Source organism: Mus musculus, chromosome 5, assembly GCF_000001635.26.
Source record: "Mus musculus strain C57BL/6J chromosome 5, GRCm38.p6 C57BL/6J".
NCBI lineage: Eukaryota > Metazoa > Chordata > Mammalia > Rodentia > Muridae > Mus > Mus musculus.
This window is the reverse complement of record NC_000071.6, coordinates 64,294,085-64,315,647: the sequence shown is the minus strand read 5'-3', so window position 1 is coordinate 64,315,647 and position 21,563 is coordinate 64,294,085. Positions and strand designations below refer to the sequence as shown.

At 44.4% G+C, this 21,563-nt stretch overlaps 1 protein-coding gene across 11 annotated transcripts in view; it reads right to left on the bottom strand.

Moving 5' to 3' along the window:
• Positions 1 to 21,563, bottom strand: part of Tbc1d1 (TBC1 domain family, member 1) — a 195,182-nt gene that overhangs the window by 35,839 nt on the left and 137,780 nt on the right. For 10 of the 11 annotated variants that reach the window (XM_011240758.3, XM_030254739.1, XM_006504036.4 and 7 more), the window contains one exon: positions 4,404 to 4,589. In XM_011240758.3, the coding sequence (XP_011239060.1) occupies positions 4,404 to 4,589 (186 nt within the window). Of the gene's footprint in view, positions 1 to 4,403; positions 4,590 to 21,352; positions 21,375 to 21,563 lie in introns of those variants that run through there. The other variant, XM_011240759.3, reaches the window with a different exon arrangement.

The window sequence follows — 21,563 nt, the reverse complement described above, 5'->3', positions numbered from 1 at the left end:
CATAAGCATGTCTGTGTTCCCCAATACTGCCCAGCAAACAACCAGAACTCCATCTCAAGTCCACAGAACCTCACACAGCACCCCCCCCCCCCAAGCTGCCAGAAGACTTGGCCAGAGGCTTAATCCAAGGATCTTATTGTAGCATCCCCTGCCTCAAATTCCCAAGGACACTGCTGCCTACAGTCAGTGGCCTGTGAAATGCCTTATCAGCTAAGGCAAGACCCATAGCTACAGACACCTAAGCCTTCACAGTACTACTGAAAAGCTTTCGTGTCCACACCCATCCTGGACTGAGGCAAACAGGACAGAATGAAATCACATGTACTTTGCAGGATTTTCCCAACAAAGCAGTGACCACATGAACTAACTTGACACTATGACTGCTGTTCAGCTCTGAGGTATACCCACAGGGCAGGGCAAGCTCCTGGCACTCAGTACCCAGGCTCCCAAACTCCTCCCCCTGACCCTTCCACAAATCTCCTGCAAACTATTACCATCCCTTGTAAGCTAGCTGGGAAAGTAAACTTTCAAGGGCTCAGAAATTAAATGACCCTTATGCTTAAAGAGATTTAAGAAAAATTATAATACTTTAAATTATTTTCTACAACAAACTTAAGAAAAACAGTGTAAGTTGAAAGGGCTTCAACTACAATTTAAGATGTAATGTATCACCATGGATTTGTAGACTATATAACTCTGTAATACTAGTTAGGCATAAACTATTATCTTAGATGAAGTAGTCTGATAAGCACTGGCATGCCTGGGCCAATGTTATGCTGTACTCCACTAGGCTGTTCACAGCTTTATTTTAAAATACAGGGAAAGTGACCTTATGTAGAGGTACAGCAGGGGGCTGTATGCCCTGCAGAGATGTGATGTGTGAGTGCTGGCTGTTTTTTAATTTTTTTAAAAAAATCTTTATCAAATTGATACAGGTAGGGTCATCTGGGGACTGATTTTCAATTGGAAAACTGCCTGTGATTGACGTGAGAGGGCCCAGCTGTCTTGTCTGTGGGGCAGTGCTATCCCTGGGTAGGAGGCCCAAGGTTAAGAAAGGTAGCTGAGCAAGGCATGCGAAGGAAGCCAGGCAGAACAAAGCAGTTCTCCAGGGTTTCTGCTTCAGCTCTTGCCTTCAGCTGCTGTGCTGAAATGATGGACTATAAACCACAAGTCAAATAAACGTCCTCCTCCCCAAGCACAGCAATAGAAAGCAAACGAGGACAGCGTATCTGTGTCACTGGGAAAGAAACCCACAGTCCCAGCTGCCAAGTGTCTACAGATTTAGACAATGGGGCTAACGTCTGTCTGGGATGAAACACTTCCAGAATAGTAATTAGTATTGTATCTATAGATTCCAAAAGCAGAAAATTGACTTAGCCAGAGAAAGACTTTGCCATGTGTGCTCCTCTGAAGAGCATGCAAGTCAGCTTGAATCTGATCAATCTCAAGAGCCACTCACCCACCCCACAGCTTAAGCCTCTTATAAGAAGTGTATGAAAAAAAAAAAAAACACAGAGTAATATAGTTTTTGTTTACACAGTCAACGCTCTGATTGGGTCCTATCTGACCTAGCTTCTATATTTAATGGCCCCAACTCAATTCACTGCTATCAAGCTTACTAAATATTTTGAAGCAATCAACTTGCTACTGTTGATTATTTCTCAACAATATAGGTATAGCAAGGCTAATAAACGGATTAACACTTCCTATGTTAAATTTAGAAAGTTGATTACACTTTGACCACAAGATAAACATCCCAGGTTAAACAGAGGTAAGATATATGAACCCAAGCAGCAAAGCAGTAAGAGCAGCAGAACAAACACTGCCCATAGCCTGGTAAAGTCAACAGTGGGCACAGCACAGTCCTGGCAAGGTGACCAAGGCAACCCAGCAGACACTCCCCTGCTCATGCAGGTCTGTCAGCCATTCCTGGCACAGTAGCAGGCACTTTGTTTCTGAGGTATACTGATCCTATGTCACCAACTCTACTCATGACTTCTAACATGCCTGAGAGCAACCAACCTCTCTCTCCTTATAGGTGTATCTCAGGTCTCACTTCCCTGGGCTGCCACCTGCAGGACTGGCTAAAAAGCACTGAGCCTCAAGAGCCGCAGAATGAGCATTAGTCACCTCTCAATTCTCAACAAAGGTCCCCAAATACACAGCTGTCATTTTCTTGATACCACACTTTGTAATGTTATGACTACCCCTCCCCCAGCCATGTGTGTGTGTGTGCGCCATGGGGCACGTATGGGGGTCAGAGGACAACCTTCAGGAGTTGGTTCTCGCTCCCGCTGTGGGTTCTGAGGCCATCAGGCTTGTGTGGCACGCATCTCTGCTTATTAGACTATCTCACAGGCCCATAAAATATTGTTAATTTTAATTTTTAAATGTTTATTATATTTTCTTATATATTTTTGATATACACAAGGTATTTATTTTCTATTTTTCTTTTATTGTTTTATTATTTTTATACAATATATTCTGACTATGATCTCCCATCTCCCAACTCCTCTGAGATCCATCCATTCGAATTTACTCTCTTTCTGACTCTCATTAGAAAACAAACAGGCATTTAAAGAATAATAATAAAAGAAGAAACAAATTGGAATAGGACAAAACAAACAAACAGAAGAAAAAGAGCCAAAGAATGACCACAAGAAACACACACAGGAATCCCATAAAACCACAAAACCTGAAGCCATAATGTGTACATAAAGGACCCATAGATTAAAAAAAATTAAAAATATAAATAAAGTAAATAAATAAATGCCCTGAGTAAACAGAGGTTTCCTCCTGCAGTAAATGGGAACAAATACAGAGAGCCACATCCAGATGATGTACACTCAGTTGTAAACAGAAGGTCGATTCCCTCGCCTCAGAGCTCAGGGAACCTTACGGAAGAGGAGGCAGGACTGTAAAAGCAGGAGGAGATGGGGGACACCACAGAAGCAAGGCCTTCTAAACGCATCAGGGCTGATGTACATAGGAACTCTACACTGTGGCAGCATGCACACGGCCTGCAGGAGTCTGTGCCAGATGGGTCCCAGGACTGAGAAAAGTGGACACAAGCCCTCATCCCTAACCCAGAAGTTATCTCTAATTGATAACAACTGGCAAATGAAACACTAGTTTTCTCCAATGGAGTCTCACGGGGTTTACAAACCACTCGTAAGGGCAGGCCCCGTGCCAAACACACACACACACACACACACACACACACACACTAGAAGAATGAAGTAGAAAAAAGCTTAATACTGAGCTGTTAAAAGCTGCTCACTACACCCTGACTACACAACCTGTTCTCAGTGGCAATACTGTGAACAGAAGAGCACTGGCTTCTTCTCTAGGCAGCTGTTCCAACAGCTGGGCTACCATCACATCCAGGGCTTTATTTCTTCAGTTCACTTCCTCCTGATCAAAAGTAACGTCTACGTTTCTCCTTTGACATCTCAGCAGTCTGTGCCCTTCTCAGCAGCAGGCACTGTATTCCTCGTGTACAGTGCTGTGGTAACTCACAGACTCCTGATCATGAGGAGGACATCTAGCTAAGAAGAGTGTGACACTAAGACTGTGACACTAGCTAAGAAGAGTGGCAGAGAGTTCTAGCCAGCAGGGCTTCATGGGGCAGAACACCTTCTGAGAGTTTATTCCTAAGATCTGGTGTCTTAGTAACTTTTAGTTCTAGTCAAGCTTCGGCGTCCTATTCAAAGACAAAAACCTGTGACCAAGCATAGTGCTCAATGAGACACACTAATTCCAAAACTGCATTAAGGAATGGCACCGTGAGTGACCCTCCTGCCACAGCCTGCCTCCCTTTGGGAGGGTATACACAGACTTCCCACTCAGAATCTTTAGGACTTCAAATCTAGACAGTGGCTTACAAAAGATCTAAACTTCCCAAGTTCCTGTCATTTTGATAATGGAGATATCTGTCCAGGTAAACTTTTACCCAGGAACTCACTAAACAGCCACACAAAATGGAATTATATACCTTAAGGATTTATATAGGATTAGTCTAGTTTCACTACCCAGGCAGAAATTATGGCTGGGGATACAAAGAAAAAAAAAAATCCCATAAACCAACCACCACAACAAAACCAACCAACCAACCAACCAACCAACCAACCAACCAACCAACCAAGCAGCCAGCCAGCCAGTCAATCAAAACCACTTCTGAGACTCACAAGTTCTAGACGTGGTGCTTCTCATGCTACACAGGAATATGTGACAGTTGGTAAGACTCACTTTAAATGTCTGGAAAGTAAATGGTGTCACTATTACTTTGAAAACGTAAACAGACACGACAGGCGTCCATGTCCGTGAGGCCACCTCGACTGTATCCTGAGTGCAAGGATTAAGTAAGAGCATCAGTTTTGCTCAGCTTCACTCTCCAAACCAACCTTGTAGCTTCTGATTCTCCTTCTCCATCCTGAGCAGCAGGATCTGCTGCAAGATGGCCTTTTTCCACAGCTCTCGAAGCTCGCGTGACGTCTTCCTCTTTTCTTCCTGTACTGGGCCAAATGGGCCGTCCTCACACACCGGTTCTAAAGGGGAGCGTGGAGGGAGCTCTCCCAGCTCGGAATAATCTGGAGACAAACAAGAAGGACATTGCAGGATGATAGTTCTTTCCTTTTAAAATCTTGTGTGCGTGGTGTGTGTGTGCGTGCGTATGTGACAGCGTTGTGGAGTTAGTTCTCTCCTTCTACCTGTATGTGGATCCTTGCGATTGAACTCAGGACACTGGGCTTAGTAAGCACCTTTACCCACTGAGCCATCCCACCAGCCTCAGAATGTAAGTTTTGGGGACAGCAAGACAGCTCAACAGGTAAAGATACTTGTCATCAGCCTGGAAACCTGAGTTTAATCTCTGGGACCCACATGAAGGAAGAAAAGAACTCATTCCCAAAAGCTGTCCTCTGGTTTTCACATGAGTGCTGTGTGGTCTATGCATGCTTGCCTCCGACCCGCACATACACATAAGTAAATGTGATTTAAAAATTGTGTTTTAATATTCACCACACTAGGTTATGTATGAGCCACAAACATGAAATAAATGACACATTTACTAGGAAGCAAAAGCTTTAGTAGCTGGGGAAATGTCTGGAGAGACTTTCCCGGTTTCCGTTGACTTTTGGGGGTTATCTAATAACAATTAATCATAGAGTTGTTACTATGTTCCTATAATCACTTATGGAATTCAACCACCCGAAGACTCCGGTATTTAGTTTTGTAAGTCTAGTTTTATATTTTTAAAAACCTGATATAACAACAAATAAACAAGGTGCAGGTGTTTGGGAGACTTTCCAGTGTCACACAGCTAGGTAGCAGGGACCCAGCATGGAAACACAGCAGCTTGGCTTATACACACTTTCACTGTCCCATTAGATGCTCTGAGAAAGGTAATATATTTAAGAGACAGTATGAACTGGGACTGTTATCAGACCCCCAGTCAACTGCAGGACGCCAGTGGTACTGGGCATTTCTACAGGTAGTCACTTATCCTGACACACAATTGCCTGAAAAGGAAACTCGTGCCCAGAAGAAAATCTAGTAAGCAAGCAGGTGCACAGCGCTCCATCCCACTGTGTGCCTGGCTCAGAAGCTCCTGCTGACCACTAGATGCAACTTCCAGTTTCCCCACATCAGTTCTAAATGTCTGTGTTTTAACGCCTCACATTTCACGAACTGCATTCCTTTCTTTACAGGAACCATGTTCTTGGTACACATGATAGTGTAATTCTCAAATATCTTACAGACATATACAATGCCATACCTATTCACAGTGACCCTCGAACTAAAAGGCAGCAGAGGTCATACAAGTGGGCCTCACATGACAAGAAGCAGTCCCAGGAGCCATCGTGCACACTAAACTTAAGGAACCTTAACATCTGCAAGTGCAACAACATTCACAGGTGAGTTGAGCCTCAAAATTACCCAAACAGAATCTGCTTTGGCCGCCAGCTCCAACCGTCCCGAGCTCTCATTTCCCAAGTTGAATGGGGACCTGCCATGAGATCCTTGAGCTCACACTGAAGCGCAAATTCTTCATTTCTTCTAGTAACCTGCCCAACTGAACTCCTAGTAATACTGGGTTGCAACTCAGCCAGGAACAGGGAATAATCTTAGTAGCTTAGGCTGCTTGGTCTCAGGTCCAGGGTGGCTTCTGACTGGAGCCGTCTACAGAGGTTTATGGAGTACCAGCTTTGACTTCAGTATTTGCAGAAATTAGATCTGCAACACTGCAAGTACCGTTTGGTGACAGTGATGATGTGAGGTTTAAGGCATAAATCACCTTCCCAGTGTTCTCGGCCTTTGTCTATTTGCCAGTCACTGGGGCAATACATTGGGTAATACAAATAAGCTTGTCTGATTGTCAAATAGACTTCAAACCAAAACCAATCAGAAGAGATGGAGAAGGACATATATACTCAAAGGAAAACTCCACCAAGAGGACACTGCAATTCTGACATCTATGCACCAAGTGCAACAACACAAAACAAACACTACTACAGCTTCAATCACATGTTAACTACCCCACAGTGAGAGTGGAATCTTTCAATATCCTACTTTTACCAACAGACTGCTCAGTAGAGAAATATTGGACCTAACGTATTTATAGAACATTCCACCCAAAAGAGTATACCTTCTCAGTACCTCATGGATTCTCTCCAAAACTGAACAAATACTCTGATATAAAGCAAGTCTCAACAGACACAAGGAAACTGCAATGACGCCCTGCATCCCATCCGATCACCATGGAGCAAAGCTGGATCACGGCAACAAAAGGCTTACACAAACTCATGGAAACTGAACAACTCTCTACCGAGGAAAAAAGTGGGTCAAGACAAAATTACGGAAGAAAGTAAAGACTTTCTCCCTGGAATGAAAATGAATACACAATATAGCCAAACTTCTGAGACACAATGAAGGCTGTTCTTAGAGGCAAGCTCATCACACTAAGTGCCTACATAAAAACACTTGGACAGGTCTCTTACTACTAACTTAACAGCATAGCTGTAAGCTCTAGAATAAGAAAAAGAAATCAAACCCCAAAGGAGTGAATGGCAAGAAATAACCTCAAGGCTGAAGTCAATAAAATAAGAACACCACCATAAAGAATCAATGAAACAAAGAGTTAGCTCCTTGTGAAAATTAGTAATATTGATAAACCCTTATCCAAATGAACTAAGTGGCAGGAAGAGAAGATCCAAATGAATAAAATAGAGATGAGAAGAGGGATATAGCAAGACAGGAGGAAATCCAGTGGATCATAAAGGCATACTTTAAAAACCTTTACTCCACCAAATTGGAAAATTAGAAAGAAATGGTTAGTTTTCTTGATAAGTACCACTTACTAGAGTTAGATTAAGATCAGATAATCAATTTAAACAGACCTATAACCCCTAATGAAATAGAAGCAGTAATTAAAAGTCTTCCAACAACAACAACAAAAATCCCAGGCTGGGTGGTTTTAATTCAGAATTCTACCAGACTTCCAAAGAGTTCATGTGAATACTTTTTAAATTACTTCCCAAAATAAAAACATAGGGAACGCTGCCCAATTTCCTTTATGAGGCCACAGGTATCCTGATATTCAAATTACATAAAGGCCCAGCTTGATCTTGAATTCCAGATCAATTTCTCTTAGGAACATAGATGCAAAGATTCTCAATAAAAATACTTGTAAAGTGAACCCAATAATACATCAACAAGATAATCTACCATGATCAAGCAGGCTTCATCCTAAACAGGCTGGGATAGTTCCCCATCTGTAAACTGAGACACATAATTCTCCATAGAAACAGACTGGAAGGCAAAAACCACATGATCATCTCATTAGATGCACACAAGGCCTTTGACAAAAGCCAACACCCCCTCGTGATAAAAATCCTAAAGAAGTTAGGAATACAAGGGAAATACCTTAATAAAGGCAATACACAGCAAGCTCATAGCCAGCATCAGCTTAAATAGAGAAACTCAAAAGCAGAGCCACTAAACTCAGAAAGCAGACAAGGTCATTTAGCCTCTCCAACGCTACTCAATACAGCACTTGGAGTCTTTGCTGCAGCGATAAAGTAACTGAAGGGGACAGACATTGGAAAGGAAGAAGTCAAAGTATCTTTATTTGCAGATGATGAGAGTATACATGTGACTTTCAAAATTTCACCAGGAAACTCCTTCAGCTGATAAATACTCTCAACACAGTAGCTATATACAAAATCAACTCACTAAAATCAGTAGCCCCACCCCCACTCCCCAAACAACTGACAAACAGACTGAGAAAGAAATAAGGGAAACAACCCTTTTTATACTAGCCTCAATTAATATAAAATGTCATGGGTAACTCTAAGCAATCAAGTGAAAGACTTGTAAAATAAAAACTTTAAGACACTGAAGAAGATATCAGAAGATGGAAAGATTTCCTATGTTCATGGATTAGTAAGATTAGTACAGTAAAAATGGTGACCCTACCAAACACTACCTACAGATTCAATGCAATCACCATCAAAACTCCAACACAACTCTTTCACATATTTTGAAAGGACAATTTACAGTTTCATATGAAAATCACATACACACACCCAAACCCCAAATTCCAGAATTAGCAACAAAATTAGCTGTTTTATCCTGAATGATAAAACAGCTGGTAAGATAGCTCAGCAGTTAAGAGCACTGACTGCTCTTCATGAGGTCCTGTGTTCAATTCCCAGCAACCACATGGTGGCTCACAACCATCTGTAATGGGATCTGATGTTCTCCTCTGGTCTGTGAATGTATATGCAGAAGAGTAGTCATACATGAATTAAAAAAATAAAATAAGTGTGGGAGGTATCACCTTTCTTCATCTCAAATTATACTACAAAGCTACAGTAATAAAACAACATGGTATTGGCACAAAAGCAGACACGCTGATTGGTGGAACAGAAAGAAAGACCCAGACCAAAATCCATTACACATATCAGCACCCGATACGTGAAAAAGAAGCCAGAAATACACCCTTGGTCAAACTGGCTGGCTGGCTGGCTGTATGTAGAAGACTGTAAATAGATCCATACTTATTACCCTGTACAAAATTCAACTCCACATGGATCAAAGATAAAACATAAAACACAAAACACAATAGAAGAGAAAGTGGGAATAGCCTTGGACTCACTGACACAGGAGAAGACTTTCTGAGTAGAACACTGTTAGCACAGGCACTAAGATCAACAGTTAATCAACAGGACCTCATGAAACTGAAAAGCTTCTGCATGGCAAAGGAAACCATCATTTGAACAAAGCGGCAGCCTACATTATGGGAAAAGATTTTTACCAACTCCATGTTCAGTAGAGGGCTAATATCCAAAATATATAAAGAATTCAAGAAACTGGATACCAAGAAAACAAATAACCCAATTAAAACACAGGGTACAGATATAAAAACAGAATTTTCAAAAGAGGAAACTCAAATGGCTAAGAAACATTTAAAGAATGTTCAACATGCTTAATTATTAGGGAAACTCAAATCAAAACTCCCTTGAGATTTCATCTTACACCCATTAGAATGGCTAAGATTAATACAACAAAGGGCAGCTCATGCTGGTGAAGATGTGGAGTAAGAGGGGCACTGACCCATTGTTGGTGGAAGTGAAAACGTGTACAGCCACCATGGGAATCAGGGTAGCGGTTCCTCAGGAAGATGCGATCCATCTACCTCAAGATCCAGGTATACTGCTGTTAGGCATACAGTCAAATGACGCTTCATCCGACCAGAGACACGTGCTCACCCATGTTCACTGCTGCTCTATTCATAAGTCAGAAACTGGAAATGAAGATGCCCCTTTGTAGATGAATGGATTTTTTTTAAAAAGCAGTACAATTATGCAGTAGAATATTACTTAGCCATTAAGAAAATGAAATCAAGAAAATTTCAGGTAAATGGAACAGAATTAGAAAAAAAAAATCATCCTATCCAGGTTTAGTGGTTCACACCTTTAATCCCAGCACTTGGGAGGCAGAGGCAAGCAGGTCTCAAGGCCAGCCTGGTCTACAGAGCAAGTTCCAGGGCAGCCAGGGCCACATAGAGAAACCCTGTCTCGGAAAATCCAAATCATCCTGAGTAAGGTAACCCAGACCCAGCAAGACAAATAGTATGTGCATTTGCTTATTTGGATATTAGCTGCTAAGTCAATAGCCGAGCTGCAATCCATACAACCGCAGGTTTATAGAGTAAAGGACTAGGGAGAGACAGACAGATCTTTCTAGGAAAGGGAAACAAAATAGTTATGGATGGATGGGGATAGAACAGGAGGAGGGAGGGAAGAGGGGGACAAGGAAGGGAAGAAGGAAGGGGTCAGGGGAGGGAATATGTGTTGCAGGATATTTGACCACAGTGTGAACTCTGAGATTCATTTAAAAAAAAAATTCTGTTTCTAGTTGTGGTATGGCTCAGCCTTAGCAGACACCTTTAATCACTCTGGCTAGAATACAGACATTCCCTTAGTATACACCTTTAATCCCAAACAATGAAAGTCAAGTTAGTTTGCTTAGTTTGTAGATCCATGTTTTGAAAGTGATGTCTTATTGAGCGGCAGACAAAGTAGCAAATCAGAGAAAGATTTGACAGAACAGGATATGCCCAACTCTCAGGGGAAGAGACAGGAAAGAGAGGTAACATAGAGGGAGCAGAAGAGAGAGAGTGACAGAGAGAGAGCGAGCGGATGGGGAAGGAAGGAGAGGCAGTTTTATGGGGCAGTTATAAAGAGACAGGTTGTAGAAATAGAACAAGGTAGACATAGGTAAAGACTTAACAAGTCAGAGAATGAGGAGAAAGAAATTTAGAGCAGATTGCTAGAGTTAGTTTAAGGCTAAGCAGAGGCTGAGAGAAAAGCCAGATTGAACCAGTCAGCTTGGAGGAGAGTTTAAGACAAAACAGCTGAGTTGAACCAGTCAACCAGACTTCAGAAAGAACTAGGAAGGGTGAGCTTATTCAGCAGTAAGTCTCAGAGGCTGGGAACATTCTACGCCTAGATTAGGTTGTAAGGAGGCTAGAAGCTTCCAGGACTAGTCCTAGTTAGCAGACAGAGGCAGTCAGCCTTGAACATGACAACTATTATTACCAGGAGAATAAAAGATATTTCTACAAATATGGGGAGAGACATCTAAAATTAAGGGGCTGTCTTAGGGAAACCAAAAGCAAGTAGTAGAAAATTCATAAAAAATATATATATATGTATGAAGGGGATCTAAATGAAATAATCAAATAATGGGGGAGATAGAGTCCCAACTGGCCATCTCTATCATCATATCAAGTTTCCAGTACTGAAACTGGGTTATATTTATTTGAGTTGTTGGTCAAAAAGGTCCCATGGAAACTCCCAAACAATTCAGGGTATTGCCAAGACTATAGGTTGCTCTTCACAAACTTGTGGCAAGGCCCACAATACCTACACAACTCTTTGAGCAAAGAGAATTCAAGCTGGTGCCTAAATAAAACCTTTACCCGGATATGCTAGCATCTTTGGTATCGGAAGTTGTTCTGGATGCTACCAAAAAAACCTAGATATCCTTGTTCTTAACAAGAAAAAGTATCGATAAAATGACTTCTAATACACTCTGCTATCCTCACAGATCAGTGCCTGACTCGGCCATCGTCAGAGAAGCTTCCTCCTGCAGAGGATGGGAACAAGTAAGACACCAATCAGACAGTATGCAGAGTGAGACTTTGAAACACCTATCCCTAAAAGGCAGGTCTCTGTCAGATCCCTCTCTCAGAGCTCAGGGAACTCTGCAGAAGGGGAGACAGAAGAAATGTAACCAGAGGAGACAGAGGACACCAAGGAAACAAGGCCCTCAATCAATGGGACTGATACACATATGCACGTCCAGAGACTGAGGCAGCATGCCGTGTCTGCATGGCTCTATATCAGACGGAGTCTGAGAGCTGAAAGAAGTGGACACATGCCCCCACCACCCCTAGCTCAGAAGCGAGCTCCAACTGATAACCCCTTGCACACGAAACTTCAGTTTTCTCTTCTCTTACTGGGGAAACTACTGTAAAGAGCAGGTTGCGTGCCCAGCAGTAGATGGCCAACAGAAAATGATCTTAAAGGCACCTCTAGAGGCTCCCTGTCTCAGGGCCTGTCAAGCTTCTCCTTAAAAAAAAAAAAAAAAAAATTAAACACACACATACACACACACACTTTTTTTCTTCTTTTTACCCTACAGGTCCTTTGTATATATAACATGTCTTCCAGGTTAGAGTTTTTATGTGATTCCTGAATGTGTGAGTGGTTATCTGTGTCTCTATGTTTCTTGTACCTTTTTTGAAGTTCTTTTCCTTCTGCTAATTTGTGTTACTATGATGTGTTAGTTTTGTTTGACTGTATCTTATATTGTTATATCTAGAAACCTGTGTTTTCTAATGAGACAGAAAGCGGTGGGTTGGGATGGGAAGGGGTTGGGGAGGAACTGGGAGGAGTAGAGAAAAGGGAAACTGAAATCAGAATGTATTATGAGAGAAAAAAAATCCATGGCCAATAAAAGAAAAATAAGTTTAAAGGAAATAGTTATACATTAATTCCCAAACAAATGAAATTTAATTTACTTAATCCAATAGTGTCTGTGTATTGTTTGATGGAAGAACTGGTAATGAATGTGACTACTACTCAGAATGGTCAGCATTCCGAACGCAAAGAGATTCTATTCTAGAAGGTGACTTCACTGAACACTCTTCACACCCCAGTGTGGAAACTGAGGCTCAAAGTCACGTGTCTGAATAATTCCTAGATGCTAGGTGGCAGGATTTATAAGTACCTACCAATTTTACCTCCATACCACCAGATAACCCAGAAACATTTTTAGGGCTCAAGGGAAACACTCAGAACATAGGGCAACTCAGTCCGTGGAGCCAGGAGTAGAACTCGGAGCCCAGACTAACCGCCGCCTGCCCGCCTCATTCAGGTATGGGAATACAGGCAAAGAGGAGCCAGAGAGAAGCATGACTGAGTCACACCGATGCTGCCAAGTCATTCACACCAAACGAGCAGGCTCCAGGCCTCTCTGCGCCCTGGTCACCTACAGGCACATACGGAATTATAAGCAAAGTTCCAAGAGCACTTATTGGGTAAGGTTCAGTGCTTGATTCTAACATTAGTGACTAAAACCTTTGTGCAGCTTAGATTTCTCCATAGACTGGAAATTTTTCATTATTTATATGTATGTCTTTCTTACTTTGTGTGTGTGTGTGTGTGTGTATGTGTGCCGTGCATATGTGAGTACCTAACTAGTTCAGAGACATGTCAGAGGCAGCTGCGAACTGCATGCTGTGAGTGCTGGGTGGAAGTCAGAGACAGGTTCTCCGTAAGAACAATACATGTTCTTAATGCTGAGCTGTTGCTCCAACCTGGACTGCAGATTTTTTGAAAGGAACACTCACATACTGAAAACACTGGGGAAGAGAAATGCTTGCTCCATCTTAAAACTAACAGTAAGGCCCCAGGGCCCTCCCTCAACAACAGGGGTCCTTCCTCCCCGCTTTGGCATGCCCAGGACCCATGGCTGCTTAACAGCATTGTCAGGGATGGACCATCTTGCCTGTGAGGGCTGGGATGGCCTTTTAGCCCTCTCTGGCTGGCTGACTCCCCACTACCACCATAAAGCTCAGTCCTAAGGTCATGCCCCCCCACCAGCCCCCCTCAGGATGCTCGCTCTTGCTTCCTGTTCCTGCCTGTGGGGTCGTAGGCACCTACCCTCTGCTACCATAGCACTGGTGCAAGCCTCTCCACTGCTCTGAACCCCAAACACAAACAATATTCAAGGATCCCAGAGAAGGGAACCAGGGCAGCCTGGAACATCCTGAGAAGACGGAGCAGAAGAGAAAGAAATCAGAGGGACAGAACATAGCAAGGCCCTAGAGCATGTTATGTTGGTAGCAAGGGACTGGGCTGGGGCTCTCTAAAAACAATTGTGTTCTTAAATTACACAGTCCATCCATCCATCCATCCATCCATCCATCCATCCATCCATCCCCCTCCTCATTGAAATCTACAGAGATAGTAACACATACATACCTTTATACACATATGACTTTATAAGAAACATATGGCCGATTCAGTCTTAATCCTCCTGTGACCAAGCATCCACCCACTTCAGCCCAAAACAATGGTGAGATAAAATCAAGTTCTGTTCCCAAGGAGACAGCTGAGTGGGCCCCATTCCAGTCAGTGTCAGGAGTGGCTGAAGACAGGTCAGCGGGGTAACAGGAGTTCAGAGGGGCCATTACTGATGAATGAGCCATCCCTAACAGCTCTTCTATAGAGTTGGGGCAGTCATCACGTGCCGAGTCTGAAGGCAGCTGCCAAGGCCAGGGAAAGCTTCTCCCTGAGAAGTGCAGCATGGGCAAAGCAGCAGATAGAATCAGAGACCACAAAGAGTTCCACCAAGACCAGGAAAAGGAGAGAGGTGCAGGTATATTGCAAGAAATAGGCCAAGTTGGTAACGTGGGTCACAAACAAAGGGTCACCTGTTAAGCAAGACCTCCATCCCGATGCATGTGCAGTGAAGAAGTAACAAGGGGGCATGCTACAAGTTCTGTGCCAGAGCCTGAAGGCAGGGACCATGTGCACTTAGCTTACTGGTATTCACCCTAAGCCCAACAAAGAGCTTTTAAAAGATGTCCAAGCACTCAGCATTCGTCATTTACACTGCTGATGTCCAGGACTACAGCTGCTGATCAAGCCACCTCTTCCCGCAGTTTACCAGAGGCACAGAAGACAAAAGCTGCCTCAGAGTCCCCCTAAGAGCATGTGGGTCGCAGTGTCAATGAGCTGAGTCCCCGGGACTGCTTCCCAGAATATGGCCCTAATAGCATCAGCAAGAGGCAACCCTGAGAGCTTGTGAGAAATGCAGTCCCAAACACCAAGGCCTGATAAATCAATCATAAACTCTAGGGTAGACCCAGCAAACAAGGCTTACACAACTGGGAATTCTAATTCACAGACATGTTTGAAGGCCCTGGATCTGGGCATTCAGTATGTTCACTGAAGTTAAGTTTTTATATATTTATCTTAACTGGTAGCATCATACTATGTGACACTGTAATACGAGACAACAGGCACGTCTTGGATTTATTTTATTTTTGCAGTGCTATGGATCTTAATGAGGGTTTTGTAAAGTATTCTACCACTGAGCTAACCTCTTAGCCCCAAGGGTACCTTTAAATAAGTTTCAGATTAAACAATGACTCTACCCATCATGTGCACCGTGACTATTAAATAAAGTATAAAAATACATCTGTCTTTTCAAACACTGGCCAAATCACATGATCTTAGTCAAAGGCAATTGTTTGAACTCAAATTAACACCATTTTCTTAAGAAATGCACTCAGAAAGGGGCTCCTCCCTACTGACCCAAATCTACCACCCACACAAATCGAACAATAATAAATTCCCTTCAAAAAACCCTCCAGATCTGAACATAAATAGTCAGGGACAGAAACCAATGAGTCACTCACACAACAGAAAAATATACTACAGAAAGCTAAAGGCACCATTGCCCAACCCATGTTATTAGCTAAGTGCAGTGAAGCAGCTTGTTTGGAGTGTGTGCTCGCATGTATACACACACACACACACACACACACACACACACACACACATACTACACACACACACTCTGCCTGTGCACCTCTCCCCAGCTCTGGCCTCTGCAAACCCGGAGGCATGGTAAAAAGAACCAGAGAAGACACCTACTTCCTTATTTGTCCCCAAGCCTCTCCCAGCCGCGGCACAGGTGTAAGCCTGGCACGGGTGCTATGGAGGCTAAAAGGAGGCCTGGAAAGAGTCAAGAGGTTAAGTTATGGAGCAGGAGAGAGGAGGGAGAGTATGCTTTCAAATAAGCCCTCGCCAGGGGCTGGGGAATAGTGAGGAGCTAGGGAGTGGCTGGGAGCAGGGGAGCAGTGGGAAGCAGAGCTGCTGGGCTTCTATGCTGTTCCTAATCTCCTACCCAGTAGGGGCCAGGGCTTCATCACAGGCATCTGGGAGGGAGCAAACATTGAACCCATAGGAGAGGCAAGGGCCCCTTCATTCTACTTACACCAGCAGGGAGGAGTCCTGCAAACATGGTGTGTCCACTGCATTATCCCAGGGCAGGGGGCATGTCCTATAGTTTTAGACATGTATTAAAGTTTTCATTTGGGCATGGTAAAGACTATTACAAGGGCTGGAGGTACACCCCTAGTGAAGCCCGTGATGAGCCCTTGTGAAGCATTTTTTATAAAATGATTCCCCCTGCCCCCCCACCCCCCCCCCACACCTCTAAACAAAACAGAAGAGAGTTGTGCCTTGGGCTCAGAGACCAAAAGGATGGTCTGAACTCTGGTGGGAAGGACAAGCAGACTAACATAACAGCTCAAAAACGCCCAAATTTCCCTTTCTGGGCCAGGGAAATTGTAAGATATTTATCTACATACTTCCATACCTTTACCTATTAATGACAAGATACACTTTTAATGGGCAAGCTTGCTACAGTGGAACTTCCCAAGGACACACACTCCTAATACTTCCTTATACTCTCCCCCGGCCTGCCCTTGAACTCCTGCTGCATGTTAGCATTTGCTAGCACTGCACTCCAAGCAGCTCTCTGGCGACTAAGTCTTTGCCATGATGGGGTGCAGGGTCTGAAGCCCCTGAGCATATGCGTGTTGTGGCAAGGCTCTGAAGCAGGGCAATGGTGAAGGGCAAGCTGGGGTGCACTGGGGACTCCACTCCGCTCCGGAGATGAAGCTTTATATCCAGAAGCTACGGAAGAACGAGCAGAGTCACGTGGCAGAGATGAAGCTTTATATCCAGAAGCTACGGAAGAACGAGCAGAGTCACGTGGCAGCCCATGCAGGGCAGACATTCATAAGTGCTGGGGCACGGGAGAACGTAGGAAAGGAAGCAGGCGGTGTGAGAAGACTCTCAGGGAGAAAGTCCCAGGAGGAGTACAGGGAAGAAATGTGTGAGCAAGGGAAGAGTCAGAAAAGCCATGGCTAGGGAACAACCGGAATTCCACAGGGACCTTTATCTAAGTCGCTGCTGGACCGCAGGCCTGAGTGGCTCACAGCTGTAGCCAGGACCTCTGCTGCCCTCCTCCCCCGCCCACCTGCCTTGTGGGTATATGTCGCTGAAATTCTAGTCCCGCCCACCTATTACACAATGCTTATCTGGGTGTGATCTAAGGCTGGAATCCATGAAAGGAAGCCTGTGAGTTGGGAAACACTTTTGTGCTTGCTCGGAAGAGGGGATGAGGAAGTTTAAGCATAGAGGGATGCTATGAAACAGAAGTTTAAACTAGTGGACCCAGTCCTTGCCCGACTCCTATAATGTTCAGCTTGTTAAATGTGAAATTGTGGCCTCTCTCCATGGAAAACACAGCACTAAGGCTTTCCTGACCAGGCAAACATCCTGGACATATCAGCTTAAGAGACAGCATCGTCCTTAGGTATCCGCAACTGTTGAGGCAGCTGGCAGACTGAGGCAACCAAGCAAATGGCCACACATAGTCTAAGGGACCAGAAGATGTCTTTTTGACAATATGACTCTTCTGCAAAAATGACAGCCTCTGTGATGTTAAGTGTGAGCTGAACATAGGTGTGGCAGTAAAGCCTATAATCCAAGCACTCAGGAGGACTTCTGAGGTCAAGGCTGGTCTGGCCTACACTGCAAGAGTTTGTGTCAGAAAACAAAGCTGAACAATGTGGCTGCCATTTGTAGGGGAGGTGCCTACTTTTGTTTTCTAAATCCCCAAAGAGAAGAGGCTGTCTGCATCCTATGTGATTACAGCTTCCACTGACTGGTCCACATCCCTCCTATCAGGTAGACGCTGTCATTACTCTATGCTATACCTGCATATCTATGGAGGACATCGCAAAACCAGTGTTAGCCACACAGGTCACAGAGGAGCCACAATGGGGTAATCACCTCACTAGACTGACCACTAGCAAATTAACCAGAAAATAGCAAGAGAAGATGTGTGTGTGTGTGTGTGTGTGTGTGTGTGTGTGTGTGGAACCCTAGGGCACCGGGAAAGCACCAATGCTGTGAAAAGAGTGTGGCACATTAAAAATACAAGGGTCATTTGGTCAGGCGCCTCACTTCTGGCATTTGCACCAAGGTTCACAGTTAGTCACAACTGCTAAGAAATGGGTACTAAAAAAGGCCAGTCAATATAAGTAAGCAAAACCACACGTGGCACACAAAACACTGCAGGTATAATTTGACCTTGAAAGGGAAAACCTGCTATGAGCTAGCAAGAGGAAACTACTTAAATAAACTTGAAACAAGAAGACAAAGGCTGCCTTTCACAGGAACCATGTAAAGTAGCCACATTCATAGAAATAGAAAGTAGAACAAAGGTTAGTGTGGGCTGGGGACAGGGGAGGGTGCTAATGGCTTTAAGGGTTTCACTTTTACAAGAGGAAACTCACAACCAAAGCTGAGCATCTCAGCCGCTTCGAGGTGTAAGTGTGTGTTTTACACACAAACCAATGCCAGGGCACTACTCTGATCTGCGAGTACCTCCAAGGTCACGCAAGTACCTCCAAGGTCACCAAGTACCTCCAAGGTCACCCAAGTACCTCCAAGGTCACACAAGTACCTCCAAGGTCACCCAAGTACCTCCAAGGTCACCCACTTTCTCTCAAATGGCCAGAAGCAAATTATTATCACAGCGGGTCTTAGTAACCAGCATGGAATCTTACTTTTTAGTTTTTTTCCTTTTAAACAAGTCTTGCAATGTGGTACAATCTGCCCTTGAACTCTCTGCTCCTCCTGCCTCAGCCTCCAGAGACTATGGGAGTGCCCTCTCACACCAGGCCTAGAGTTTTGCTTTGCTTTGAAAACAAAGGCTTGCAGGCTGGAACGGGGCAGTGGAAAGAGCCTACAGATTCCCCTCTGGAGCACCACAGCTGGGAAGGGGAGGAGGGCATGAGAGGAAGAGGCCCGGCATGAGGAAGACTTCTGTAAGCCCGCGGCCTCCCAAAGGTCCCATCACTTTGACATCACAGCAGTCCAGAGCTCAGCATCTCCGTGTGGATGTGTGTGGAAAGTTCCCCGTTCTTTTCTGAAGACTCCCACTTCTGCCTTGTGTGGGAGGCCTGAGCTCTGAGGAGCTGTGCAATGCTGCCCCCTCACAGCTCCACAGTGACCATAACACATCTGACACAACAAGGAGCTGAGATAGGGACCAGGCACGGAGCTGAGAGGAGACAAGCAGGGCAGCCCCGCTAGCCCATGCTAGACCATGCTAGCCCATCTCCAAGCATCTGACAGGCTACTCTGTAAATGGTCCCCAAAGAACACTGATCCCAGACTCTTCTAAGTAAAGGACAAATGAAGACTGCTGTGAGCACTGGAGCTATTAAAGGACAAATGAAGACTGCTGTGAGCACTGGGGCTATGGGTCTCGGTCTTCTCATATATAAAGTGAGGCACTATAAGAATTTTCTTGTTTTGTTTAAACATGAAAAAAAAATTCCAGGCTATCAAGAAGAACTTTTTACAATCTATAGCCTTAGGGTATTGATGACAAGATTTAATCAAGTACAAAAAGAATCTTTCCACCTTGCTTACCATCAGTGTCTGTAGAAATGGCTTGGTGCTAAGAGCATGTACTGTTCTTGCAGAGGACACAGTTTTGGTCCCCAGTACCCACACTGAGCTGTACCCACAGTGAGCTGGCTGGAGTCACCTGCTGATCTTAGAATTCAATAGCCACTGAGGAAGATGGGCTTATAGTCCTCCATTGTTTCCTGAGTGCCCTTAGGCACAGCTACACAGCACAGGAGATGGCTAAGAAGCTGAGAACAACTTCCTGTCATTGAACTGGAAATGAGTGAGACAGGAAGAGGCTCAGGGAAGACAACCTGCTTGGTGACACTCTGCCACAAAAAGAGGCAAGAATTGGAGAGAAGAATCTACCACCAAAAGGCCTGGTGACCAACAGGTCCTGTTCTCACAAGCCTCAGCTTCTTCATCTATAAGGAAGTTGAATAGATGACTTTCAACATCCTCACCTGCTTTTAGGATTCCTTGAAAGTGGTACACTTGATATCTATCACACACTTTCAGCAATGCTATTTTGGGGGAGAAGTATGGGCAATCTTGACTCTGCCTATAGATGACCATATCAGCGAACAGAGAACACACACACTTGGGCTCTGCAGCTTCCATCAGTAGTTCTGAGTGGCAGGCAGTACAATGAGAAATCTCCTTAGATCTTTCTTGGGCAGCAAATCTAAGGAGGCAGGGGAGTGGCAGGATGATACTACTGAACTGGGTGCGGGGGCATATTCTAAACCTGTACTCTTGAATACTGTGTGATCTTACTTGTGGCCTCTGAGCACCTAAAATGATGTTACCATGAGGAGCTAATTTTTTTTTTTTCTGGTTTTTCAAGACAGGGTTTCTCTGTGTAGCCCCGGCTGTCCTGGAACTCACTCTGTAGACCAGGCTGGCCTCGAACTCAGAAATTCACCTGCCTCTGCTTCCCGAGTGCTGGGATTAAAGGCGTGCGCCACCACGCCCGGCTAGGAGCTAAATTTTTGTTGATTAGTTTATGCTTACATTTGAGTGGCTGTACCAGCGTCATGAGGTACCACAAATAACCAGAGGTAAGAAAGAAAGCTCGCCCATAGGGACCATCAGAAACTGGTTAGGAACAGAGAGAGGCCCACTATGTCCCATGAGGAAAGGGGGGAATGTTGGTACTGCGGTGGCCTGGAAGGATGTAGGGAAATCTGCTAGTGTTACTACGTGATGGGTTGTCTGCCAAGGGGAGAAAATAAGCAGGAGGTGCTTTATGGGCAAGAGAAATCACCCTGTGAAATCATGGCTGCCTGAACGTACAGCCCAATGTTCAGGAAGCGATAGACAGAGCTCCACACAGGCAGTGAGTACTACAATCCTCAAGCCCTACGCCATTCCTACTCCCCAAATACCAGACGAGGCAGCAGGAACACAGGCAAAAACAAAGCCTCCCAGCTTCCCTGCTCACTATATGTGGCCAGGTGACAAGGTTTCAGACAATGACATGCAAAAGACAGTCCACTAGGCATTTGTGGGAGGACTTCACTTTCTGGATATAAGGGCTTACAATTGGGCATCACAGCCCTCCTCCTTGGTGGTTCCTTGTTTGGCTTGGACATGGCGGGAAATGGATGAAGGATGCCTGAGAGGCAGGGGAAGGGAAAAGAGAGACAAGGCCAGGTACACTGGTAACATTACAGGGACAAAGAGAGGGGGCATTGCTTCTTATATTAAGGTTCTCTAGAGTCACAGAACTTATGGATAGTCTCTATATATTAAGGGAATTATTTGTGATAACTTACAGTCCATAGTCCAATCAACCCAACAACGAGCAGCTGTGGATGGGAAGTCCAAGGAGCTAGTAGTTATTCAGTCCCACGAGGCTAGCTGTTTCAGCTGGTCTTCTGTAGTAGGAGGCTCCAACAGATGTGCTGGCAAGTAAATGCAACCAGGCGAAAAAGAGCGAATCTTCCTTCTCCAATGTCCTTATGTAGGTCCTCCAGCAAACAGTGT